Source organism: Cyprinus carpio, chromosome B4, assembly GCF_018340385.1.
Source record: "Cyprinus carpio isolate SPL01 chromosome B4, ASM1834038v1, whole genome shotgun sequence".
NCBI lineage: Eukaryota > Metazoa > Chordata > Actinopteri > Cypriniformes > Cyprinidae > Cyprinus > Cyprinus carpio.
Window position 1 is genome coordinate 14,116,013 of NC_056600.1, and position 24,715 is coordinate 14,140,727.

Consider the following 24,715-nt stretch of genomic DNA (forward strand, 5'->3'; position numbering starts at 1 on the left):
AAAAAACGGTAGATTGCATAGGTTTCATTCTGCCACATACCAGTTTAGCACCAGAGAGTGGTGTATTTATTTATTTATCACTTCTGTTGATTTGTTTTAAAGGTATTTAGGTTTTTGGCACAGCTTAAGGTCAGTTTGAGGCTTTTGCTAATGCAGGGTGTGAGAAGTGTATTTAAGTTTCCCCCAAGAGTGTGTTTTCATTCCCTTTTTTTTCCTGTGAACTATAATGAAAAGGAGTCAGGAGAAAGTGTTCATGTCATTATGGTTTAATCATCTCATTTATAAAGCAATACACAATCCACATCCAATTTTTAATAGGCTCAGTTTGCAACCTTGCACAAATTTGTGGAGGGAAAAAAAAACTATAAAAAGAAGTACATACAGAAAATGCACAAATGCCACTTTGGATAGTCATAAACAACAAAAAGCTTGACATAAATAAGTTAGTATAATTTCCTCAGTGTTTTTTTATTTTTTTTTCTTAATCTTCTTTACAAAGCAGTACACACAGGTACACTTCAATGTTTTACACACATGCAGTGTAACGTCTTAATTTAATTTTTTGCTGGTTTTTATTTATTAATTTTTTTTTTTGTCATAGTGCCATGTCATGTTCATCACGAAAGCCAAATATATTGTGGCAAAGAAAGTGGCTTCATGGACTAACATTGTTCTTAATTGTATGGCCCAGTGTAAAAGAAAAAAAAAGAAATATATATTTATATATACATTATGCTACACAGCAATGAATGGGGGGAAAAATGAGAAAAACAAAACAAAAAAAAAACTAAATAAGAAAATCAATTGGTCACTACAGTTTTTTTTTGTGTGTGTGTGTACTCAGTAGGATTTGTAGTTCATGTGAATTCGCATCTTTATGCCAAAATAAGGAAAAAAATAAGAAATAATTTAAAATAAGAGAAAATAAAATTAGTGGAATCACCCAGGGATATCATAATACTGCAAAAAAGCATGAAAACATTAATACCACACTAGGAGTCAAAGTCCCTTCAGAGAAGAACATCACATGCCCAACGTGCTTTAACTTTGGCTGGTAGAATCATATATAAGTACCAATAAACATGAATGGTATTAATGCAAAAATCTAATCATTTTAATTTAGACAGATCACAGAAGGAAAAAGTCTGTAATGCTTTTCAAACAGTGACATTTGTGCAACTTAAAAAAAAAAAAATGTCCAAAGTTGTGCTGCCACTGTTGAGCACAACACTGATACACATGAAGGTGTATTTCTGACTGCTAACATCCTGAGCCAGCCAAAACTGAGACAATGGGATTGTTAAACCTAATTAAAGGGAAATGGTGTGTGTGTGTGTGTGTGTGTGTAACTGACATAGATATATTTACTTTAAAAGGGTTCATTTTGGGGAGACGTTTTGAAAACTGCACAGCAATTCTTCCAAACGCACTCCATTTATAAATGATTGTTTTTTGTATCTTAATATTACATTTAAATGTGCTACATATAAAATGAAAGTATATACATAGGTAGTAAAAGAACAAACGAAACTCCAATTGCACACTGCTACATTGTCTGCTTTTGAGGCAAATATATTCTGTCGAGTGCCAAAACTTTAGTGTAAAAATTCAGTGCTTATACAGCCTCTCCAAGGCTCGATTTGTATTTTTCAACCGCTGTCCCTGTTTACTTCATAAAGCTCTTGAAGTATTTGATGGAGAACATAGTCTTCTTCATCTGTCTCTGCAGGGAACAAGGGAAAAAAAGTTGATTAGCAAAGGAAATAGCATGTCGAAGGCGCTTGCAAAAACTTAACGACACAATGCATGAAATAAACGACAGAAAAATACGACAACGATATTTTTCGCATAAAACAGGAGTGATAGCGCAGGACAGCGCGAATGAAAAGCGAGGAATTTTGCGCGCCAGTATATGCCTGCATCGTGAACCCAGACCCCCTCCTCCTCCCACGCGCACACCCTACAAGAGACCTGCTGACGTGTTACTACAATGTTATGCATTTGAGTCCCGTTTGACTCGACTGTCACTCGCGAGGTGACAGAACGTCTTAAACGCGCGTTTGTCTTAAAAGACCTAACCAAACGCTTTCTACACTGCGAACGCGTGGACAAGCACGCGTCAAGGAACAAACGTTCTTAGCGTTTTAGCATGCAACAATAAAACCGAGAGAACAATAATATATATATAGATTAAAAAAAACAAAAATACAGCTATGTTGAACGCGATCTTTTTAGCATGAAGTAACACGTGTGTACATCAATGCATAAAATAAGTCATGCACCAGAGAGCGCGCACGAAACTCACCTTGTTTACGTTTTGGGATCCGACTCGCTGGGCGCGTGCGAACTCGTCTCTGGACAGCAGTTCGCCTCGGTGGCTTGGACGTTGGTTCTTTTGCTTTGGCAAGGAAGATCTATCGAAAGAATGAAGACGGTGTTAGAAAAGCGACTTCATTTGCGAGCTAGACCGCGAAAGCAAGTCTTTTCAGCATCGCGCACGATCGGGAGGGCACACTGTTTGTCCCCCGAGATCTGCGCGCAAACAACGCAAGAGCACCGAGACTCCCAAAACATTTACCCTGATCCTCTGTCGACGGTCTTTTTCTCGGCGTGGTCAGCGCCGTTCGGCAATCCGAGCGACTCCCGTGCTCCGCGTTGTCAGAGTCCCCCTGTGCGCTCGTTGTCAACAAACAGTCGTGGCTCCCGTTATGGTCCACGGTCCCAGTCGAGGTATCCAGTTTTGCGTGAGGCGGTCTGATGTAAAACTCCGGCACCTCTTTTGCGTCCACCTCCTGCCACTCGTAGTCGCCAGGCGCGAGCGGCTCGTTTTTGGCGAAGTCGTAATTCCATTTTTCTCTGGACGCTTTCTCCATCTCCAGCATTTGCTCCTTGACTTCCCTCTCGAACTCTTCGCGATCCACAGAGCCGAAGAGGTTTCTGCAGACCGGCGGTTTGGCGTGATCCGCCTGCCTCGCGTCCACCCTCTCCAGCGTCGGGCTTCCATTGGAGACGCGCACTTTTGACATTTTGCACGTTAAAGTTCGTCCCGAGAATCGCAAGTCGCAGTCGAGCCAGACGCGGTCTAACTAAGAGCGATCCTTCTTCCCGAGAAAGCCGAGCGAGACGCAGAGCGCACGCATAACAAACGCGCGAGTGCGTGCGGAAAGGCGAAGGCGCGTGGAAAACAAGTCATGAAAACAGCGCGCGACTCCGATGCCGTCTCGTAGTAATTCCGAAGAAAAACCGACGAGTCATTCGAGTAGGCGAGCACCCAATATGGCGATCGCAAGTAAACTGTTAGGGGAAAGAAAGATTGACAGCGAAGGCTATTTAAACAGAAGACGCTTCTCATTGGCCGGCGGAGCGCGGGGCCCGCCCATCAGTGAAAAAAACGATAGAAATACTAGAGACTCGCTCTTCCCGCACGCTCGTGTTGCCAGGTCCGCTTATTCTAAGCCAGCGACCCTGGTTTACGTGCGATTTGGTGTAAATGTCGTGAACCCTGGGGCCCGGGACCCACTAGGGGCCCTCGAGATGATCTAAAATGTGAGACACATTCATAAAAAAATGAGTGAAAGGGAGAAAAAATGGAGGAAACAATTTAGTTGTTTGTTATTTGAACTTTCTTCTGAAGAAGAAACCATTCTTTGAAGAAGGTGGCTTAATTTTAAAAGACCAGCAAAAGTTGTTAAAATGCTGTTGACATATCTTTGAGGAAAAAATGCTTTGTTTTTATCAAGCTGTAAAATGTTTCAGAAGTCAGAGAGAGCTTTATTGATAAGTATGTTTGTGCACAAGGAATTTGTTTTAGGGTCACAGTACACAGAGCAACAACGCGGATATAATAAAAAGTAAGATGAGAATAAAATACACACATGTATATATAAATAAACCAATTTTTGTAGAAAAATGAATTGAAGAATACATTTTGTACAGATGTGCTATAAATAAAATAGAATATGAAAAGAATAGAATAAGATGTAGTAGGATGGTAACAAAGAAATATAAGGTTATAGCACATATTTTGTAATTGTTCATGAGGTATATTACCTGGGGGAAGAAAGAAACTATTTAAAAAAAAAAGCTGAGTAAATGAATAATGACAGAAATGCAGCAAATTGTGGCCCTTAAATTAAAATATAGGGTCGAAAAAGCTTGCAAATTCAACACAGCTGCAGGTCATCATCAACATTTGATGAAAGCGAGGGCCTTGGAGTGAAAAAGGTCGAAAAGCTTTGTGTAAATCTTTTGCTAAGTATGAGATGTTGATGATGATCTGGCAACACAGCTGCAGGTCATCATCAACATTTGATGACCATGTCATAAAGCTGTAATGCACAATACGGTGTGACGGAGTCTGACGGGAACACGGGACACTTGCTGAACCTCTGTGATCTCTGCCAAGTCTGAGCTCATAGTTGGCAGGCAGCTTATCTGTGGCAGACTTTGGCATTGCCAGTAATAAGTAGCTGAGATATTCCAGCACCACCTTTAGACTTCCTTTTCAAGAGCATCTCTCTTTATCTGTGTGTGTGTACGTTGTAGTGTCACAGCTGAATCGTGTTGGTTTGAGCTCTGAGGAAATCACAGTCACACATTGTTCACTGCTTTGTCCTCTGTACTGCTCCAGTCTCCAGCAATGCATGTAAAGAATGTGATATACACTGATCTGTAGAAATCATTGTGTATTATAAAGAGTGAATTGATAACACAGACTTGTGAACCAGTGACTGAGCTACAGCAGTGTTGTGAAGTCAATTGGCCAAAAGTTATAATTTGTGTTTGTGATTATCGAAATGTCATCTTTGGCATATGGACAATTTTTTGTTTTGTGGAGTGTTTGTGTCCATTGGATTCATTGAAGGAAAAGTCGCTGCAGTGTGAAAGACACATGGTTTTACCGCCATCTAGTGGATGAAATGATGGCCAGTAAAACTCCATGATGCCTTAGGAAAAAAATCACTTGTGTTTATTGCTCGTTGAAGTTGTGTGTAATTGTTGATAACGTAAAGTGTATTGATGTGAGTTCCTGCTTCTGGATGAAATGTGTTAAATCTGACCATGCACTCAACGCTATATTCCCAGGAAAACAAGCCCATATTTAAGTAATCTAGGCCATGGTCCCCCTCCTTTGGGTGCTGTCATCACTCTCCTCTTCACTGTTGTCTGATCACTTTGTTTGCCATTCCACTCTGCGCTCCACTCGATCAGCCACATGCTCCTCCATCCAGTCAGCAGCTCCATCGTCGGTCTGCTCAGCCAATCCACTTTGGTTCCACTGCTCCCTCATCTCTCTGGTCTGGTCCTCCAGCTCCACCACTGCGCCGTCCTTGGTCTGGTCAGCTCCACCCACTGCAATTGATTATGAATTGTGGAGTTCTGGCTGGATTTGAACCAGGGACCTCTGGCAGTCTGCCAGTGCTCAGACCGCTGAACTATGTGTGTGCTGGAACTTATACTTCACTACTTACCTGTGGTTTTTGCAACCAACTCGGGTTTAGTCAGCCTCAACTTAGGGCCGGAAGGAGGCAGGTCTGGTGCAGCGGTAGTGTTTGCATCCTCACAACAGACTCACCTACATCACACATGCATATATCAGTCATTTATCTTTTCAGTCATCTCAAACAATGACACAAACATACACATAAACATCATTTATTTTATAGTTGCTGCATGCAACACGAGGCATTTATCACTATCATAAAACTCGTCGCAGTAAATGACAGCAAAGAAATGATTTTAATCAAAACCTCCAGTTGCGCAAGGAATAAATACAAATATAATAATAAAAAAAAAACTTAAGATGGCTCACTAGTGACCTGACTAAATCATTCTAGCATCGTGAAGAGGACGTCTTCTGGACACTCTTTTTGCTCAGCATCTCATTCTGAACCTGTTCTAGAAACTGATGGCGGTGATCCCGCACATAAAAGTGCTTGGTGTAGAACACACTGCAGTCCTGTCAGAAAACACACAAACAAACACAAGCTTATTGATATGACGACATTGATTGGAATCAGTGTATATCATAATGATCCTGATGCTGCCATCGTTGTTCTTCATTGCATGCAAGCGTAAAAATATTGTTTGCTCATTACAATTTTGAACATAACATATAATGGAAGAGATGAAGGATAATTTCTATACATTATTTCTTTCATTGAATCATTCAAAAAGGAGGAAATCTAATAGGCTGTCGGAGAGCTGTGTTTTTTGTTTCTTATCAAGGCTCCACGTACCGTTCCCACACACACACGTCTTACTGCACACACAGCACCTGGATCCTAAAACCAGAAACTTTTCTCTCTCTGGCCTGAAGGGATCCTTCATGGCGTAACATTCCTCCAAGAGACTGCAGGACAAAGCACAAAAGCACATCTCGGTAACTGGCCACACATCATGCAATTATTCAACCACATGCTGTTGATCAGATATTTAAATCAAAGTACAGAGTGTGAACTGGCCTACAACAAACATACTTCTGTATGAAACGTACCAGTCCTTTCTGTGTCTGTTGTGATAAGCACTGACTTCAGGAAACACTGCAAATTGTTAGACAAAAACATCATCTCCCACATGGAGCAAAACAGAACAACTTTACAAAGATGATTTCATATAAATAGCATATTAAATGCTGCTTTAATGTTTCAAATAGCATTTGGGAAAATTAAAGGGATCCAAAAATGGGTGAAATAATGTCCCACTGTCATTCTGCATAACTGATATTTAGCTGCAAATTAAACAACATACTTTTTCGAACCGGTACTTATTAAAATATATCAAAGAAAAAGTGAATAGTACATTTTATGATTTTTTTTTATTATTATTATTCAAATCGTCTTGCTGACAAATGAGTAAAATCTAGTGGTTTGAAGATTGGTGACAAAGATTAATAAAATAGACCATTTAACATCTAATGATTCTTCTACTAAATATGTCTTTTATATTATTATATATATATATACACATTTACAATATATTTCAAATGAACATTCACTGAATGTTCAAGTGGGTGTCCTCTGTAAATCACAGTATGAGTCTGATTATAAATTGCGCTACAATCAAAATTTCTATTGCTTAATAAAAAGAAGCGATTGTAGCTTCATACGAAAGGTTTTGCTATAATACAATTATTATTAATAAAACAAATAAACAAGCAAAATGCTATTATCAAGCTCCTATAGTGCTTTGTGATGTGAATGTTCAACATTTTGCTGCACGGTGTCATTCCAAGTCAAACTTCAAATCACTTCATTATACGAGCACACAAACATCAAAAACAAACGGTTTTTCACTAATTATGTACTTGATGAACTGGATTGTTTAGAATAGTACCGAGTCCCGACCTTTACCAAATGTCACCCCAGTTACTCAGACAACACGATTTTACAGTGTGTAATTTTCCCATTTTTATCTTTACAAAGATTATTCACATTATGTTCACGTGTGTAAATAGGGTTACAAAACACTAAATGAAATAATGTGTAGGGAGATAAATTGTTGAAGTGTGTGTATAAACCGAGGGACGGTTTATCACTAAACCCTGATATAGCTCATTATTTTACAATTTTAACACTTTTTTCATTTATGAACTGAATGATTTACGATCTAGCATGTATAGCAATGATTTACAATTAGTGTGTAATCCTGTTGTTAAAATGATGCAAGATAAAATGTGTTGTATTCATTTTAGTCCCATTGATCAAAACACAGCAGAACAGGTGTTGCTTTCAATTCCAGATGATAAAACTTGTGGAGTTGATTTCTCGGATGTACATTTCTGAAAATAGTAGCTAATCAGCTCTCTCAACTAATTTTTCTTATATTTGATAGATGTTTGCTTAGTGGTGTATATCCAAATCTTTGGAAAGAATCTAAAATTGTACCATTACTAAGAAAAAGGGGGAAACCTGACCTACCACTTCGAGATTATTATTTTTAAGCAAATTTGAAAGAGCAGGTCATATGGTATTTTAAAGTGTCCTAATATTGTGTTGGAGTGCCCTACAACAGGTTTAAATGCATCTAAGATCAGAAAACATTGTAATATTTCTCAGAATATACATTTAATATTAAATTAATTCGCCAATGATTAGGAAACGATTCGTTCCAAGCAAGTTCGGAGCAAGCCCCTCCCTTCCACAAGCCACCCTGCTCTGATTGGTCAGCTGGCCAAACCTGTTGTGATTGGCACAGAGATGAGTCCTTGAGCCAGTTAGCCAGCGCTACCATTGACAAAGAACCTTTACATAAAACAATAATATTAGTCAATCCGTTCTTATAATGACATAAAATACAAAAAACACTTATGCAAGCGAATTGTGCCCACAGCTAAAGTTTAGCTGCTAAACTGTGAACACTAGGTGGATACGTTAGCCGAGTGCTAACGTGACTAACTGATTAAAAAAATACAGTTGTAAACCAAATGTGTCTACTGTAAGTTTGAAGAACGACAGACAAAAGACGCTCACAGGAGCACCAGCCGAAATCACTCATCTCTCCCGCATTAACCCTGTAACTGCCAGTGCAGCACAATAAACAGCAGTTTCACAATTATTATAAAGTCTGTGTGCTACACTACATTCTTTCTTTTATTAAACAAAGTAATTAGAACGACGTCAGTCTACAATAATCGACATATTCTTAGGTTCACTGCGAATTTTTAGAACTACTAAGACAGTAATATTGTGCTTTACCTGGAAACACCATTATATGTACTTTGAAAATGTAGAAAGCATATATAAAAAATTAACATAGTAATAGTTGTTAAACACGGGCTACAACTACACAGAAACAATTTGCAACTTTAAAATACTGATCAGACAACACACACGACAAACAATTCACATATCTCATACAGTTGTCATTGAAGACCTAGAAGCTAAACGATGCTTACACAACAAACCAAAACAATTATTAAGCATGCTACATAAAACGTAAAAAGCATATATATTAATAACACTTACAGGTTGTGATACGGAGGAGGAAGCTGATGCAAATACACTTGGAACTGAACCTTCCTTCAATATCAGCCGGCTCGCGAATTCAAGTTTGATTGCATTTAAGTTGGTAAAGCAATCTTCTTCAAAATGGCGGGAACAAAGCACAACGGCTCGGACTATACTTCTGTGGTACAGTTGTATATATGAATTGTAGCACGTTAGTCTTCAAAAATGCTCATCCTTGGGCAGATGAAAAAAGTTTGCTTTTGATATTCAGAAAACACAGCGTCTCGTCGCCGTGATGTTTTCTAGTTTTCACTGGCGTCTTGGAGCGAAATAAGTGGGCGTATCGTATTCAATAACTTGACAAGAATTGACGTCATTAGTCAGAGAAAAAAGCTTCGGTCTTCTAACGATTCATAAAAAATGACTCAGAGTCGACTCTTACTTTTGAAAGACAATAACTTTATAATACGGTGCACTGTCATATTTCAAACTTTGCAGGATGTTTTTGTTCACTTAGATCTATGTTCAAAATGTTGATACATTCATTTTCAAAATAATCAGAGGTGGACTGTATGGAAGTACATTGCGAGCTCTTGGAGATTATTATTTTTAAGCAAATTTGACACTATTTTAGAATTAACGGATTACTTACTAATGCACAACATGCTTACAGACCAGGACACTCCACAAGTACCGCTCTTATACACACGACAGATGAATGGTTAGCATGTCTAGATGATAAGAAACTGGTCAGTGCTGTTTTAATAGACTATACAGCAGCTTTTGATGTTATTGACTATGATATTCTTATTGCTAAACTAAAACGTTATGGTTTTTCTCTCACAGCTCTTGATTGGATTGGAAGTTTTCTTTCTAATAGAAGACAGAGAGTGTTTTATAATGGTTCTTTCTCGGAGGCTAAAATACCTGTGGTGTTCCACAAGGGAGTTGTTCAGGTCCATTATCGTTCTCTATCTTTATGAATGATTTACCACATGTTGCTGATTTTCTGCTGCACATACATCAGCTGAGCTTCAGGAAAATTTAAGTGATGGGCTGTTAACAATTACAAAGTGGGTTCGAATTAATAAACTAATTTTAAATATAGAAAAAACTACATGTATTGTTTTTAGTTATAAAAAATAATATGACTAAGGCTGCTGATTTGAATTGATTTATTAATGGGGTGCCAGTGGAACAAGTAACAAATTTTAAGTTGCTGGGTGTGATACTTGACAATACGTGGTCCTGGTCCAAACGTATAGATTATAAAAGGTATAGCGGTGGCCAGGAAATGTTCTGAATTTATTCCATCTTTACTTTTAAAAGATGTGGTCATTAGTTTTATCGCATCTCGAGTACTGCTCTATGGTACAGTCAAGTGCATCTGAGAAACACCTAAAAAAAAATTATAGAATAGAATAGAGCAGCCAGACTAGTGCTTCATTATCAATTTCGGGCGAATGTTATTGAGATGCATAGAAAGTTATCATGGTTGCTGGTGAAGGTTAAATTACATTTACGATTGTAGTAGTCAAGTATCAAACTCCTTGTTTTTTCTATGAAAAGCTTGTTTATGTGGGACTTAGACATGATCATACGTCGAGTGAGTAAGACTCAACTTTTTTTCTTTTTTACTGTGTCCACAAACAAATTCGATGAAAAATACTATACTTTATCAAGGTTCTGTTGCTTGGAATATGGTTCCCATAAATATACGAAAGAGTAACTGTACATATGTATGTATTCGAAGAAAATGTGAAGATTTGCTTATAAATATGTCATTGTATATTTTAACTACTGCTGATGTGTATAGTTTTGTGATGTGATAAGTGAAATTATATTCTTGTTCGTTTTCTATTTATTTGTAAGACTGTTTGTTTTGGATTGATTTGTGGACCCCAGGAAGACTAATGGGGATCCAAATAAACAACATACCACTGACTTGCGTTATATGAGTTTGATAGATAGATAGATAGATAGATAGATAGATAGATAGATAGATAGATAGATAGATAGATAGATAACTGCAACGACATGAGGGTGAGGAAATAACTCTGTTTCGGTTCTGCATTCTGGCAGCCTGATTCAAAATTATGCCAGGAATGTAATGTTCATATATCTATTTCATCCATTACGTGTCACGTTCACATACTTCACCGTGACATCACAGCAAACCACACTCGGTTCGCGCAACCTTGTACCATTATGCATGTTTACATCTATGTATATCACTAAAGCTTTACTGCAAACGTTCATCCTTTGCTTAAGAAGACCGACCATCTCGAGCACTATTTTGCAGTGTCACAAATACTATTGTACTTACACTACTGCTCAGGTGTTTGGCGGCTTCTAGCCGCAGAAGCTGAAGGGACTGGACAGTTCACACAGCTCGCCGAGCGCGGACCCTTCGTTCACTTCCATTAGGTAACCGTGCGCTTCTCCTCTGCGTCCCGTTCAAACACATCCTGCTTGTTTTGAGTGAGCAGCACGCGATCTGACAGCGCGCCATGATGCTGCTGCGACGTCACGACGGTGCGTCAAGAAGGACAGGCTCAGCGTTTCCGTTTTACACCTTTCACCTGCAGTACATCAGACTACACAGAAGATGGCGCCAGAAATAAACACGTCCACGCCGCTCATTTCAGGTTTTTAAGAAACATTATTCAGCAACGTGACATTTCATTTCAAACCACAAACACCAGCTGAGATCAGTCAGTAATTACGCACCCAAAAGACACAACTAAAGATGAAATGATTCATTAAAAACTGCAACAGTCTACGAAGCACTGTCTGATCAAGTCTTGTGAATTGTCAACTCTAGTAGATTCTGCTCGAAATGCTACGAAAATTAACTTTCCTTAAAAATAACACAAATACATCAATAAAACAATTTACCAATTGAATACAGGTACCAAGTCAGAACACATAACACATTTGTACAATAAAATTACAGTTGGAGTGCTATAAAGTGTACAATAATATTTTTATACAAGAGATTTTACAAATGATGTTCAATGTACAAGCGTTTCAAATGAGGTAATAAACAATTGGATTTATATGGCTCTCTCTCTCTATACATTTTATTCTAGCATCAAACCATTATATGACAAATCACCCCTTATTCAGGATAGTCAACTCTATATATGTTCCAGGTCCTAGATCTTGACAGCTGGTGCTTATCTGGCAGAGTGCTCGAGTTGTGCTCAAGTTTAAAAGTGCAGAGCGACGTCAACCGCTCTGGAAGTTACGTTTCGTTAGCCACACCCCCCTCATCTCCAAAGCCCCGCCCTTCAAACTAAATAGGTGGAGCAGGAGAGCAGCAGCGCATCATCTCAGACTGGCTACATTTCGTCACAAACAATACAAGCCAACTATGCTCTCGCACTATAAACAGATGATTATGAAGCTTAATATGGCACTTTAATGGTCTACTGCGAGTTTACAGTGAGCCAAGGCATATATTTAGAGTGCCATCTACTTACTGCACTTTTTGGCAAATTTACAAAAGCATCTATTGCACTTTTCTATGGGACTATAGGCATCGATCTTATAAAGGTCTGTGCCCTATTAAAGGTTAGTGCTATATTTCTCAGCGAGCTGGCTTTACCCTATAATGTCCCAGCAGAGCTTGATTCCACAGCAGGTGCACACCACAGAGATGTTTCCACCGGGCTTCTTCCCCCTCTGAGCTGAGCATCCTTTACCTCCTGTCCCACACGCAGAAGGAGCTCTTGTGTTTTGGCGCTTGCTGAGAACGGCGACGGTTCAAAGTCAGTACATGTCCCTGTAGATCTCCTGCAGAAGCGGGTGGAGTGAAGCGTCCTCCGTCTTGTTGATCTCCTGGACCAGCTCCGCGTGCTCCGTCACCAGCTGCCGCAGGTCGGCCAGTTTCTGCAGCAGCTTGGGAAAGAGTAAGGCGTTGTCGGGGTGGTTGGACAACAGGTGGAGCCGCAGGGCGTGGATGATGCTCTCCTGGATGCGCTCGATCTGCGACACGTCGCTCAGTCCTGGACGATCTGTCGATGGAGATCCAGAGAGAGAGAGGAAGAAACATGAGAGAGACATGTAAGAATAATGAAGAAATACTTAAAATACTTAAAATTACTCAATTGATTCATGCCATTATTTTCACTTCAATTATTAATTTGTTACCCTGGACCACAAAACCAGTCATAAGGATCATTTTTTGGAAACTGAGATTTATCTGAAAGCTAAATAAAATAAATCTTGTTAGGACAGGACAATATTTGGCTGAGATACAACTATTTGAAAACCTGGAATGTGAGGGTGCAAAAAAAAAACGAAAATTAAGTCCTTAGTGATGCATAGTGCTTAGCAATTCAATGCATAGCGACTGAAAAATTAAATTTTTATATATTTATGGTAGGAAATGTACATAATATCTTCATTGAACATGATCTTTACTTAATATCCTAATGATTTTTGGCATAAAAGATAAAAAGGCATAAATTTTGACCCATACAATGTATTGTTGGCTATTTGCTACAAATATACCCATGCTACTTATGACTGGTTTTGTGCTCCAGGGTCGCATTTTGATATTAATACCAGACTTTTCAAATAAAGGACTTTCGTGTTCAATTGCTATGATATCAAAATCTTGACGTCACTGGTACTACTGTATAGTGTGTCCATGAATTTAGTATTTTTTGTTTCTGCTCGCTGTGTCTCTTTAGCATATATAGGTTATAAGAAAACAGAGCAGCCTCCTGGAAGCTGCGGTCTGTGGAAGCGTCTGCTTTCGGATCTCCTCGGCTGCTGCTGGAACCGGCGGGAGAGGAAACTGTGGTTATTTTTGCTAGCCCTCAAAGAGAACAAAATCCCCATCTTACTCTGACCATTATTATGTCATACCTTTCAAAAGCTGCTGGCTGTGGGACTCCAGAGGTGACATAAAAACAACCTGAACCACAACTTACCTACTTAAAGTTCAGCAAAGGAGATCATATTAAAGGGATAGTTCACCCAAAAATGAAAATTCTGTCATTAATTACTCACCCTCATGTTATCCCAAACCTGTAAGACCTTCGTTCATCTTCATAACAGAAATTAAGATGTTTTTGATGAAATCCGAGAGCTTTCTGACCCTCCATAGACAGCAGTGCAAATGATACATTCAAGGCCCAGAAAGGTAGTAAGGACATCGTCAAAATAGTCCATGTGACATCAAAGGTTCAACTTAATGTTATGAAGCTATGAGAATAATGTTTGTGTGCAAAAAAAAAAAAAAAAAATTACGACTTTATTCAGAAATTTCTTCCTTTCTTTCTTTGTCGTCACATGGACTACTTTAACAATCTCTTTACTACATTTAGCTCCATTGCTGTCTATGGAGGGTCAGAAAGCTCTCTGATTTCATCAGAAATATCTTAATTTGTGTTATGAAGATGAACGGTCTTGCAGGTTCGGAACGACATGTGGGTAAGTAATTAATGACAGAATTTTAATTTTTAGGGTGAACTATCTCTTCAAGATGTTCATGAAGCACAAGAGTAATGCAGGTTAAATAAAATATGTATGTTTGTATGTTTGTATGTATGTATGTATATATTTATACATTTAAAGCACCATTTCTGTAGTAGTTTAATGGTCCTTTAAATCTGTATTCAAAAATAGGGGTCTCCAAACTTTGAGGCAAAAGATCCCCAATATAACCATATATATTATATAAATGATCATGTATAAATACTGTATATCATGTATATTTATACTGTGTCAGAATAATAGTAAATGTAAAAAATAGAATAAGATTTTTTTTTCACTGTACTTGTAAATCAAAGCAATTTAAAATAATTCTTTTTTTTCTGCCTACTATTACATTAATGATACTAGATGTATGAACATAGCATTTATCCATGCATAAATAAATTACTTTACCAATACTTAACAAATACCCTAAGATAACTTTTTGAAAGATATATGATAAATACTTACTTTAAAATAAAAATTGGTTAAATAATGTTCTTCTTTAGCACCCCTGTATGACCCCCGGCCCCCAGTTTCAACACCCCAGCTCTAGTTGGAGTACAGTATGTAACCGCATGACACCCACTTTTTTGGGGCAAGAATGATCATGAGAAAGCTGAGGTATCAGCCCCGAACTACATGGGTGAACTTGTTAATGATCTTAAGGCAGTTGGGGCCACAGTCACCAAGCAAAACATTGGTAACACACTACGCCGCAATGAACTGAAATACTGCAGCGCCTGCAAGGTCCCCCTGCTCAAGAAGGCACATGTACAGGCCCGTTTAAAGTTTGCCAAAGAAAATCTAAATGATTCAGAGAAGTCTTGGGAGAAAGTGCTTTGGTCAGATGAGACCAAAATTGAGCTCTTTGTCATTAACTCAACTCGCTGTGTTTGGAGGGAGAGAAAAGCTGACTATGACCCCAAGAACACCATCTCTACAGTCAAGCACGGAGGTGGAAACATTATGCTTTGGGGCTGTTTTTCTGCTAAGGGTACAGCACGACTTGACCGCATTCAGGGGCAAATGGACGGGGCCATGTACTGTAAAATCTTGGACGAGAACCTCCTTCCCTCAGCCAGAACACTGAAGATGGGTCATGGATGGGTCTTCCAGCATGACAAGGACCCAAAACATACAGTCAAGGCAACAAAGGAGTGGCTCAAGAAGAAGCACGTTGGGGTCATGGAGTGGCCTAGCCAGTCTCCAGACCTCAATCCTATAGAAAATCTGTGGAGGGAGCTGAAACTCGAGTTGCCAAACAACAGCCAAGAAACCTTAAGGATTTAGAGAAGATCTGTAAAGAGGAGTGGAGAAAAATCCCTCTTGAGATGTGTGCAAACCTGGTGACCAACTACAAAAAACATCTTACCTCTGTGCTTGCCAACAAGGGTTTATGCACCAAGTACTAAATCATGTTTTGCTTGGGGATCAAATACTTATTTCACTCACTGAAATGCGAATCCATTCCTAACCTTACCCTAACCCTAACAGTATAATGTGTTTTTTTCTGGATTTTTTGGTTGGTAGTGTGTCTCTATACATTAAAATAAACCTGCCATACAAATTACAGACCCTTAATTTCTTCGTAAGTGGGCAAACTTACAAAATCAGCAGGGGATCAAATAAATATTTTCCCCACTGTATTAATTTCATGTCAAGGATTTCAAGCTGCTAGTCACTGTTAAGTAGCACTTAATTTCGATAATGCTTTCAAATTTTTTTCAAGGCCGCCTCTATTTCATTTCCCATGCTCTCTCTCTGCATCTCACCTCCGCAGCAGATGATGGCGGCGACGAACAGTGCCAGGTCGCTGTCGTCGAGCTCTAAGGCGTTGAACCTCGTGGCGAACTGAAATTTCGGCTCCATCAGGTCACTGAAGGGCTTGCGCAGGCTCTTCAGAAATTCTCGGGTGATGAAGCCTCCGCCGCGAGCCACCAGCAGCCCGTCTTTGTTCATGCAGGAGGCCAGCAGGGCGAAGAGCGCCTCGTACACGCCGTACTTCAGCAGGGTCACCTGGTCGTTGAGGTCCAAGGTGGCGAAGCCGGGCACGGCCTTGGCGAACTCTGTCAGCTCCGTGACAGTCGCCACCGAGGCGTACTGGCAGAACAGGAAGATCCGGGCCTCCACTTCTCTCTCCCGCAGAGTGCAGACATCTCCGGACGCCACATTGCCCAGCAGCTGGGTGAGTAGTTTCCGCTCAGCGTGCTGGAGAGTGTCCATGTCGTGGATGACGAAGGGCCGATGAAGAATGGAGAGAGCACAGTCTGAGAACAGGTGTGCCTTCAGACCGTGCAACTCAAAATGTGCTGAATAGCTTGTGCAGTTAGTGCTGACTGTTTTCTTAATTAGCAATTGACACCCTGTCGCTCAGTCTTAGGGAAGCTACTTTGAAACCACAGCTTGCCAGGCTACTTCAGTCATTAAAATACAGTCATTAATTTACTATATTTGTCACTAGTACACTACCAGTCAAAAGTTTTTGAACTGTAAGATTTTTAATGTTTTTTAAAATGAAGTCTCTTCTGCTCACCACGCCTGCAATTATTTGATACAAAGTACAGCAAACACAGTGAAAGGAGAAATTGGAAAAATTTTAAATAACTGTTTTCGAATTGAATATATTTTAAGTTGTAATTTATGTTATTTCAAAGCTGAATTTTAGCATCATTATTCCAGTCACATGACCCTTCAGAAATCATTCTAATATTCTGATATGCTGTTCAAAAAAACATTTCTTATTATTATTATGTTGAAAACAGCTGAGTAGGGTTTCTTTGATGAATAGAAGGTTAAGAACAGTATTTATCTGAAATAGAAATCTTATACAGTATAAAGGTCTTTATCATCATGTTTGATCAACCCTCACCCCCCTTGAAATGGTATAGTAAATAATGTTAAAAAAGCTTTTTATTTCAGATAAATGCTGATCTTTGGATCTTTCTATTCATCAAAGAATCCTGAAAAAAATGTACTCAACTGTTTTAAAAATAAATAATAATAATAATAAATGTTTCTTAAACAGCAAATCAGCATATTAGAATGATTTCTGAAGGATCATGTGACACTGAAGACTGGAGTGAGTTTTGTTTTGATCACAGGAATAAATTACAGTTAAAATATATTCAAATAGAAAACAGTTTTTTTTAAATAGTAAAAATATTTCACAATATTACTGCTTTTTCTGTATTTTGGACCAAATAAACTTAAAAAAAGAGAATTCTATTTTTTTTTAAATACTAATTTAAAGGGCTAATTCACCCTAAGCCCCCCCGGCCTGCCAAAATAAATTGTCATCATTTACTCACCCTCATGCAGTTTCAAATTTGTATGAATTTCTTTCTTCTGTTGAACACAAAAGAACACATTTTGAAGAATGCTGGTATTCACATAGTTTCAGTTTCCATTGATTTCCTTTGAATGGAAAAAAATTCACTGGAATTCTACAGGAACCAAAACTGTTTGGTTAACAAAATTCTTCAGAATATCTTTTTTATGGTCCGCAGAAAAAAGAAAACCATACAGGTTTGGAACGCATTTGTTGTAAAAATGACTGAAATTACAACAAATTTGAATTTAAATTTCAAGCTGTACTTCATGTAATTATTTTAGGTCAAAGGGGGTTCAACTGACAACAACATTTGGGAACTCTCTGCTATAATGGACAGTGTTTAACCATCGCCTCATTTTGTTTAGCTTTAAAGTTGCATGAGCAATTAAACATAAATGATGAGTGAATAAGTGCATGAGTGAGTGAATGAGTTAGTGAGTGAGTGAACGAGTGAGTGAGTGAATGAGTGTGTGTGAGTGAGTGAATGAGTGAGTGAGTGAATGAGTGACTGAGTGAATAAGTGTGTGTGAATGAGTGAGGGAATGACTGAGCGAATGAGTGTGTGTGAGTGAGTGAGTAAGTGAATGAGTGTGAGTGACTGAGTGAATGAGTGTGTGTGTGTGTGTGTATAAATGTATATTTATTAATATTATAAAGTGAGGGAGTAAGTGAATGAGTGAGTGAGTGAATGAGTGTGTGTGTGTGTGTGTGTGAGTGAATGAGTGAGTGAATGAGTGACTGAGTGAATAAGTGTGTGTGTGTGTGAATGAGTGATGTGTGGTGTGTGTGTGTGTGTGTGTGTGTGAATGAGTGAGGGAATGACTGAGCGAATGAGTGTGTGTGAGTGAGTGAGTAATTTAATTATTTGTAGTGAATGAGTGTGTGTGTGTGTATCTTTTTTGTGAGTGTATATAATTAATCATTGAGTAAGTGAATGAGTGAGTGAATGAGTGTGTGTGTGTGTGTGATGAGTGATTGATTGAGTGAATGAGTTAGTGAATTAGTGCGTGATTGTGTGTGTGTGTGTGTGTGTGTGTGTGTGAGTGAATGAGTGAGTGATTGAGTGAATGAGTGTGTGTGAGTGAGTGATTGAGTGAATGAGTTAGTGAATTAGTGCGTGATTGTGTGTGTGTGTGTGTGTGTGTGTGAGTGAATGAGTGATTGTGTGATTGAGTGTGTGTGTGTGTGTGAGTGTGAGTGAGTGAATGAGTGAGTGAGTTGAGTGAATTAGTGCGTGATTGTGTGTGTGTGTGTGTGTGTGAGTGAATGAGTGAGTGATTGAGTGAATGAGTGTGTGTGAGTGAGTGGTTGAGTGAATGTGTGTGTGTGTGTGTGTGATTGAGTGAGTGAGTGAGTGAATGAGTGTGAGTGAGTGAGTGAATGAGTGTGTGTGTGTGTGTGTGTGTGAGAGTGAGTGAGTGTATGAGTGAGTGATTGAGTGAATGAGTGTGTGTGATTGAGTGAGTGAATGAGTGTGTGTGTAAGTGTATGAGTGAGTGAGTGATTGAGTGAATAAGTAAATGAGTGCATGATTGAGTGAATGAGTGTGTGTGTGTGTGTGTGTGTGTGTGAGTGAATGAGTGATTGAGTGAATCAGTGTGTGTGTGTGTGTGTGTAATTGAGTGAATGAGTGACTGAATGAGTGAGTGATTGAGTGAGTGAATGAGTGTGTGATTGAATGAGTGAGTGAATGACTGAGTGATTGAGTGAATGAGTGTGTGTGTGTTTGTGTGAGTGATTGAGTGAATGACTGAGTGAATGAGTGAATAAGTGTGTGTGTGTGAGTGAGTGATTGAGTGAATGACTGAGTGAGGGAGTGAGTGAGTGAGTGAATGAATGTGAGTGAGTGAGCGATTGAGTGAATGAGTGAGTGAGTGATTGAGTGAATGAATGAGTAAGTCAATGAGTGCGTGAGTGATTGAATGAGTTAGTAAGTGAATGAGTTTGTGAGTTAGTGATTCCTCAACACAGCAGTCACTCACCGGAGTGCTGGTCTTGCCCGTGAGAAACACGCGTGCTTTGGCTTTGTTCATGTGGAAGTGTCTGAGGTAGGCTTCATGCATCTGTCTGGCCAGACTCTTTGTGTCCAGCTGCTGGGACTCGTGCTGCTCTTTCCCGGTGACGTCCTGCCCTGCTTTCAGCCTCTGCTTTTCAGATTGGGGTATCCGCCCAAAACGGATAGCTGTAAGACCCCCCCCCACCCCACACACACACAGTACCAATGAAACCAAATGCAAACTCATGCATGCTGCCACAGACAATGTACTGTATAAAAACAGAAACACATACTGTATACATACATGCTTAAAATGTTCATAAAAGGGCTGATTAAAAAGAAAAAATAATCAAAAATAAACAAACATTTTTAATTTTTTCTCTGCATTTTCCTCTTCTCTTGTTTCCTTCCTAATCTAGTTTTCTAATAAACCTGACATTACATATTATCATTATTATTATTTTTTTTTAAGTGCTTTTGTTCCTCTTTTGTGTTGCTTTGGATAAAAGCATCTGCTAAATGTAATGTGAAATGTTACATAAAATAAATAAAGATTTGTTACTTAAATAATTGAATTTAGTGTTTGTTTTTTTCCACATCACTGAATAACAGGTCTACAGTCTGCTGTGTTGCAATTGCATTTGTCAATCTGTCTGAGAAAAACATAATATTGCAGATAAAATGAAAAACAAACACTTTTTAACTACTGGTCTGTGTGCAGATCGACAGTCGAATTGCTCGGATTATAGGAAAATCCCCAAAACTCAAATTTGGGTCAGGAGGCACTGATTGCATTTATTTGCTTGCGTTATTTTTTTTAAATAAATAAATAACGGTACATTAACGTATTGAATCATCAGCCCCAGTTTATACACAAACCAACAGTAGTAGAACTTTAGGTCAACACACTGCTGCCACTTCATCATTGCCGGGACAAAGGGCAGACGACGGTGGGGTTGGGAGTTGTATGGCGTGATATGATACAGATCTGCCTCTGAAGGGATTGTGCTAACAGCGGCACATGACATTAGCCCATTAACAGAAGAAGCTATCCTCGGTTTGGGTCAAAGTCTTGTGAGAATGGTATGGCGTATCTTCCGTGTTACCTCCGGTCATGCTGCTTCTGATAGCACTTAGAAGGTGTGGATTTGTGCTAAGTCATGATTATGAAGCTAAGAGTGTGTAAAGGTTGTTTTGTACTCTGTTTTGATTCTACTCTAATTGTCCTGACCTTTAATTAGATAACTAAAAAACTACATAAAACAAATTATTATTGTCATAAAATGGAACACCATCTTGATTTCAGATAAAACAATTAAAGATCTTAAATCATCAAGCCATAAACTGATTCTGTATAATCTATTTCATAGAGATATGCTCTTTGTGAAGCTTTTACCGTTGTGGGACATGCCCACTGCAAGGCACTTGCGGAAACGGCAGTATTGACATTTGTTGCGGTTCTTTTTCTGGATCTTGCAGTTGCGTTCGCACTTGCCGTACTCCAGTTTGAGTCGAATGGTTCTCCTGAAGAACCCCTGTGAAAAATTCATGAAAAAACACATGTAATGCAATTTGATATGATTAAAAAAAAAACTATTTCTGCAGGTTTTATGAAGGGAAATTTAAGGCATTTTAAAGACCAAGTAAAGATTTTTTTTTGAATGGAATACATTGTCAATGCCCTCTAAGTTTGAAAATACAACTTCCAATAGATCTCTATTACTTTTTAATTCATTTTCAAAACAAAACAATAAAATAAATAATTTAAATTAAAACATAAGACTTGAATAGCAACCACGAGAATTTGGACATAACTCTTGCTTTCCAGTGCAACTGTCCAAAGATTCTTAAATAAAGATACTTTTACGTGAGAACTGAAGTAAGAAATCTAGTTTTATGAGAAATTAATCAAAATAAAGTCAGTTTATAATTAACACAAGAAAAAATATCTGCCAGTGGGCATATCAAAAATCGTAATTCACTGGGGAAACTAGTTTTCATACCCCATTGACTAATATTTGTTCAAGTACAAACTCAATTTAGTTCAATTTCTCAGAAAACAAGACTCCATCTGTATTTAAGGATGTTTCGATTTTCATACTGGAAAACAGATGAAAAATACTGAGGAAAATTCTTTGAAGTGCGTGCAACATTTCATGCCATAAATTTATGTGTAAGACTTTAAAACCTTTTTAGGCTTTAATTTGTGGAAGGGTAAATTAAGACTGTTGGTGAGAACTTATATGATACCAATTGAACGTCAACTTGTTCTTGCACCGCTTTGTAATATATTTATGTTTACATTTTGAATTGGGTGTATAAGAACTTTAGCCCCTAATTTCCAATACAGAGCAGAACCTCACAAGACCGTAATAAAATGAACTTGATAAACTGAACGCTAATTGCAGATGTGATAAGAAGGCTGATTCACAAGATAACAATATTAATTTCTCAAGAACACAGCATATCTATGAACAAACACAGATGTACAGCTAAGCTCATTGTAGCTTGCACAAAGCTGTTATGACTTATGGAAGCATTTCTGTGCTGCGTTAATAAATAATAATAAATGAAAGACATTATGCCTTTTGAGAAATGTTCTTCAGAGAAACGTACTTCCAGTCTTCAAAGCAAAAGAGAATTATGCATGACCTAATGCTAAATGCTTTGTCAAAAACCAGGTCTTGCGTAGGATGCTTGGGGAAAGGTGCACTGGGATTATTGCTGTTTACCATTCAGATAAAATCAGAGCTTTGAAGAATCTTCCCACACATATTCATCAGAATAGACACTGTGGACAGGTCCTGGTATGTGTAGTAATGGTCACGGTTACAGCACAGACATTCTGTGTCCCTCCAGGCGAATTATTTAACTGTGAAAAGCGGAACACATGCCTGACAATGGAAACAGGTTTCAGACGAAAGCACGGTCTTATGACAGACTATCTTGGAATGCTCCCAGTGCTAAAAACAGAAGCGATGATGCATCTCTATGCACCGAACATACCATACGATAAAACCAGTCTGAGGAAACGGCTCATCACAGTACAGCCCCTTAATATCAACCAAGGACAGACACACCTTCCATGCTGCCGGTGCATTATTTCCTACAGCTCTCAAAAGCTTTAGGAAGTGAAGTTTAAGATATATTCGCATGCTGCAAATGCCTCATTTATTCTTCCAGATTTATCTTAAAAGAAAACATAAATGTTAAAACTGTCATGTGAAATTGTTTTTTAAAAACAAATTACTAAACAACAAGGTGTCACTTTAAAATAAGCTTCTACAAATTAACATTAGTTAACACATTAGTTGGCAAAAAATAACAATCAACAATTTTGCAGCATTTTTTAATCTTGGTTATTGGTAATTTGTCCATATACTAATAGAGTGCATCATTTTTACAGAACAAACAAAAAACTACAATAATTCTTATAATATCTTCTTTATTATTACAGAAAAAAAAAAATATTATACTAAAATAAATTCAAAAAAAAAAAAAAAAACTACTTGTATGAATTCTGACACTTAAACACAATTGCCAGAAGAAACAATTTAATGTAAGGCTGGTAAGTGGTGCGCATACACGACCAAAATATGCTGGGTAAATAAGTTTAGACCATTTGTGTACCTAAATGGTTGACAGCTGCACAATCAGCTGAAATTCTGTCACTGAAGTTAAGCATGGGAATATGCATGGCAATGTTAATGTGTTTGGTTTTGGCGGAATAGATTTGCTACGCTGCTGCGAAAGAGCAAGTACAGAGACTTGCTACTGCCAATACAACCATAGACATGCTGCTGTGAGCATGTAAGAAATGCTGCTGCTGCACAAATAAAATATATAAAATAACCCCCATATATAACAAATTAAAGCAGCCTGTAGCAGATCTATACAGGTGGAGCTGGGGAAGGTGGAGGATTTTCAAGTGCGCTGCAACTGCTACAGCATGCACTAGTCGAGTATTTTAATGTTGAGCAGCGAACTCATTGGCTGCTGATGTGAAAAGAAACCAATCAGCTGCACCATGTGAATTATGATGTCATTATGTCAGATTGAGTTAGACCTACAGTATCGGTCTGTGCCATCTAGTGTTTTATAACAGAACTTTGGATTAATGATTACTGTTAAAAATTTACAATTGAACTGAAAGCATAAACCTAGCCTATGCACTGCTGGTTTCAGAGCAAAATGCAAAACTGAGACATGTCTTTCACTGACTCGCTTCATTTGGCAGTGCTAAAACAGGCAGTTGGTCAATTTCATATAAGACTATAGAAGAGTAATGATACATTTAATAAGAGTACAAAATATATCTTTTCTATATAAAAATTAGATTTTTCACATGTTACTGTTGTTAATAAAATATATTTTGTAAGCTTCCCAACTCAAGCTTAGTGCTTTACTGTCAAATGTGTTTAAACATGAAACAAACAAGTATTACAAAACAATAGAAATTTTATCACAGCCAAACCCTAGTAATTTTATCATATATATATATGTGTATATATATATATATATATATATATATATATATATATATATGTGTGTGTGTGTGTGTGTGTGTGTGTGTGTGTGTGTGTGTGTGTCATATCTCTCTGAAATTAAAACAATACTGCACATTGTGAGTGATTCATTAAAGCACTTGTCAGTAGCACTAGGGATGAAACGATTCGATTCACGATTTGTTTTTAACACAATTAGATTTAAGACGAATTATAAATTAAATGTGTCCTTTTTATTATTGCTAAGACAAAAATGCTGCATCTTTCTTTGTGAAATTGAAATATAACACTATAATAATATACTAATATAGCACTTGCATGTTATTGCTCTTTTGTTGGTTTTGATTGCTTCTATTGTCCTCATTTGTAAATCGCTTTGGATAAAAGCGTCTGCTAAATGACAAAATTTCAATATAATGTAAATGTAAATAAAACTAAATTGAAA

The 24,715-nt window shown here is 38.1% G+C and overlaps 3 protein-coding genes across 3 annotated transcripts in view; all 3 read right to left on the reverse strand.

The window, feature by feature from the left end:
• Positions 1 to 250: 250 nt before the first annotated feature.
• Positions 251 to 3,468, reverse strand: cdkn1ba (cyclin-dependent kinase inhibitor 1Ba). The gene is made up of 3 exons (XM_019068979.2): positions 2,579 to 3,468; positions 2,306 to 2,414; positions 251 to 1,723 (listed from the first exon to the last, which is right to left on the reverse strand). Exons 1-2 carry the CDS (start codon positions 3,024 to 3,026, stop codon positions 2,311 to 2,313), a joined length of 552 nt encoding a protein of 183 aa, XP_018924524.2. The 5' UTR covers positions 3,027 to 3,468; the 3' UTR covers positions 251 to 1,723; positions 2,306 to 2,310.
• A 734-nt stretch (positions 3,469 to 4,202) lies between these two features.
• Positions 4,203 to 11,438, reverse strand: cdpf1 (cysteine rich DPF motif domain containing 1). Its single transcript, XM_042722108.1, is given in 6 exon segments — positions 4,203 to 5,352; positions 5,472 to 5,575; positions 5,820 to 5,959; positions 6,240 to 6,254; positions 6,256 to 6,352; positions 11,275 to 11,438. Coding segments are annotated over 4 exon segments (336 nt in total). The 5' UTR covers positions 11,373 to 11,438; the 3' UTR covers positions 4,203 to 5,352; positions 5,472 to 5,575; positions 5,820 to 5,833.
• Positions 11,439 to 11,586: 148 nt separating this feature from the next.
• Positions 11,587 to 24,715, reverse strand: part of pparaa (peroxisome proliferator-activated receptor alpha a) — a 55,196-nt gene continuing 42,067 nt past the window's right edge. Inside the window, exons 8-11 of the mRNA XM_042722106.1 lie at positions 21,162 to 21,300; positions 19,752 to 19,951; positions 16,211 to 16,679; positions 11,587 to 12,967 (exon numbers count right to left, since the gene is read on the reverse strand). Coding sequence (XP_042578040.1) covers positions 12,723 to 12,967; positions 16,211 to 16,679; positions 19,752 to 19,951; positions 21,162 to 21,300 — 1,053 coding nt within the window. The 3' untranslated portion in view covers positions 11,587 to 12,722. The remainder of the gene's footprint in view (positions 12,968 to 16,210; positions 16,680 to 19,751; positions 19,952 to 21,161; positions 21,301 to 24,715) is intronic.

What these genes read in the sequence shown, in the direction of transcription:
- cdkn1ba (XM_019068979.2), bottom strand. Translation starts at nt 3,026, where the DNA reads ATGTCAAAAGTGCGCGTCTCCAATGGAAGCCCGACGCTGGAGAGGGTG. An exon ending in ACCGTCGACAGAGGATCAGG is followed by an intron (nt 2,415 to 2,578) that starts GTAAATGTTTTG and finishes TTCTTTCGATAG; the next exon opens with ATCTTCCTTGCCAAAGCAAA.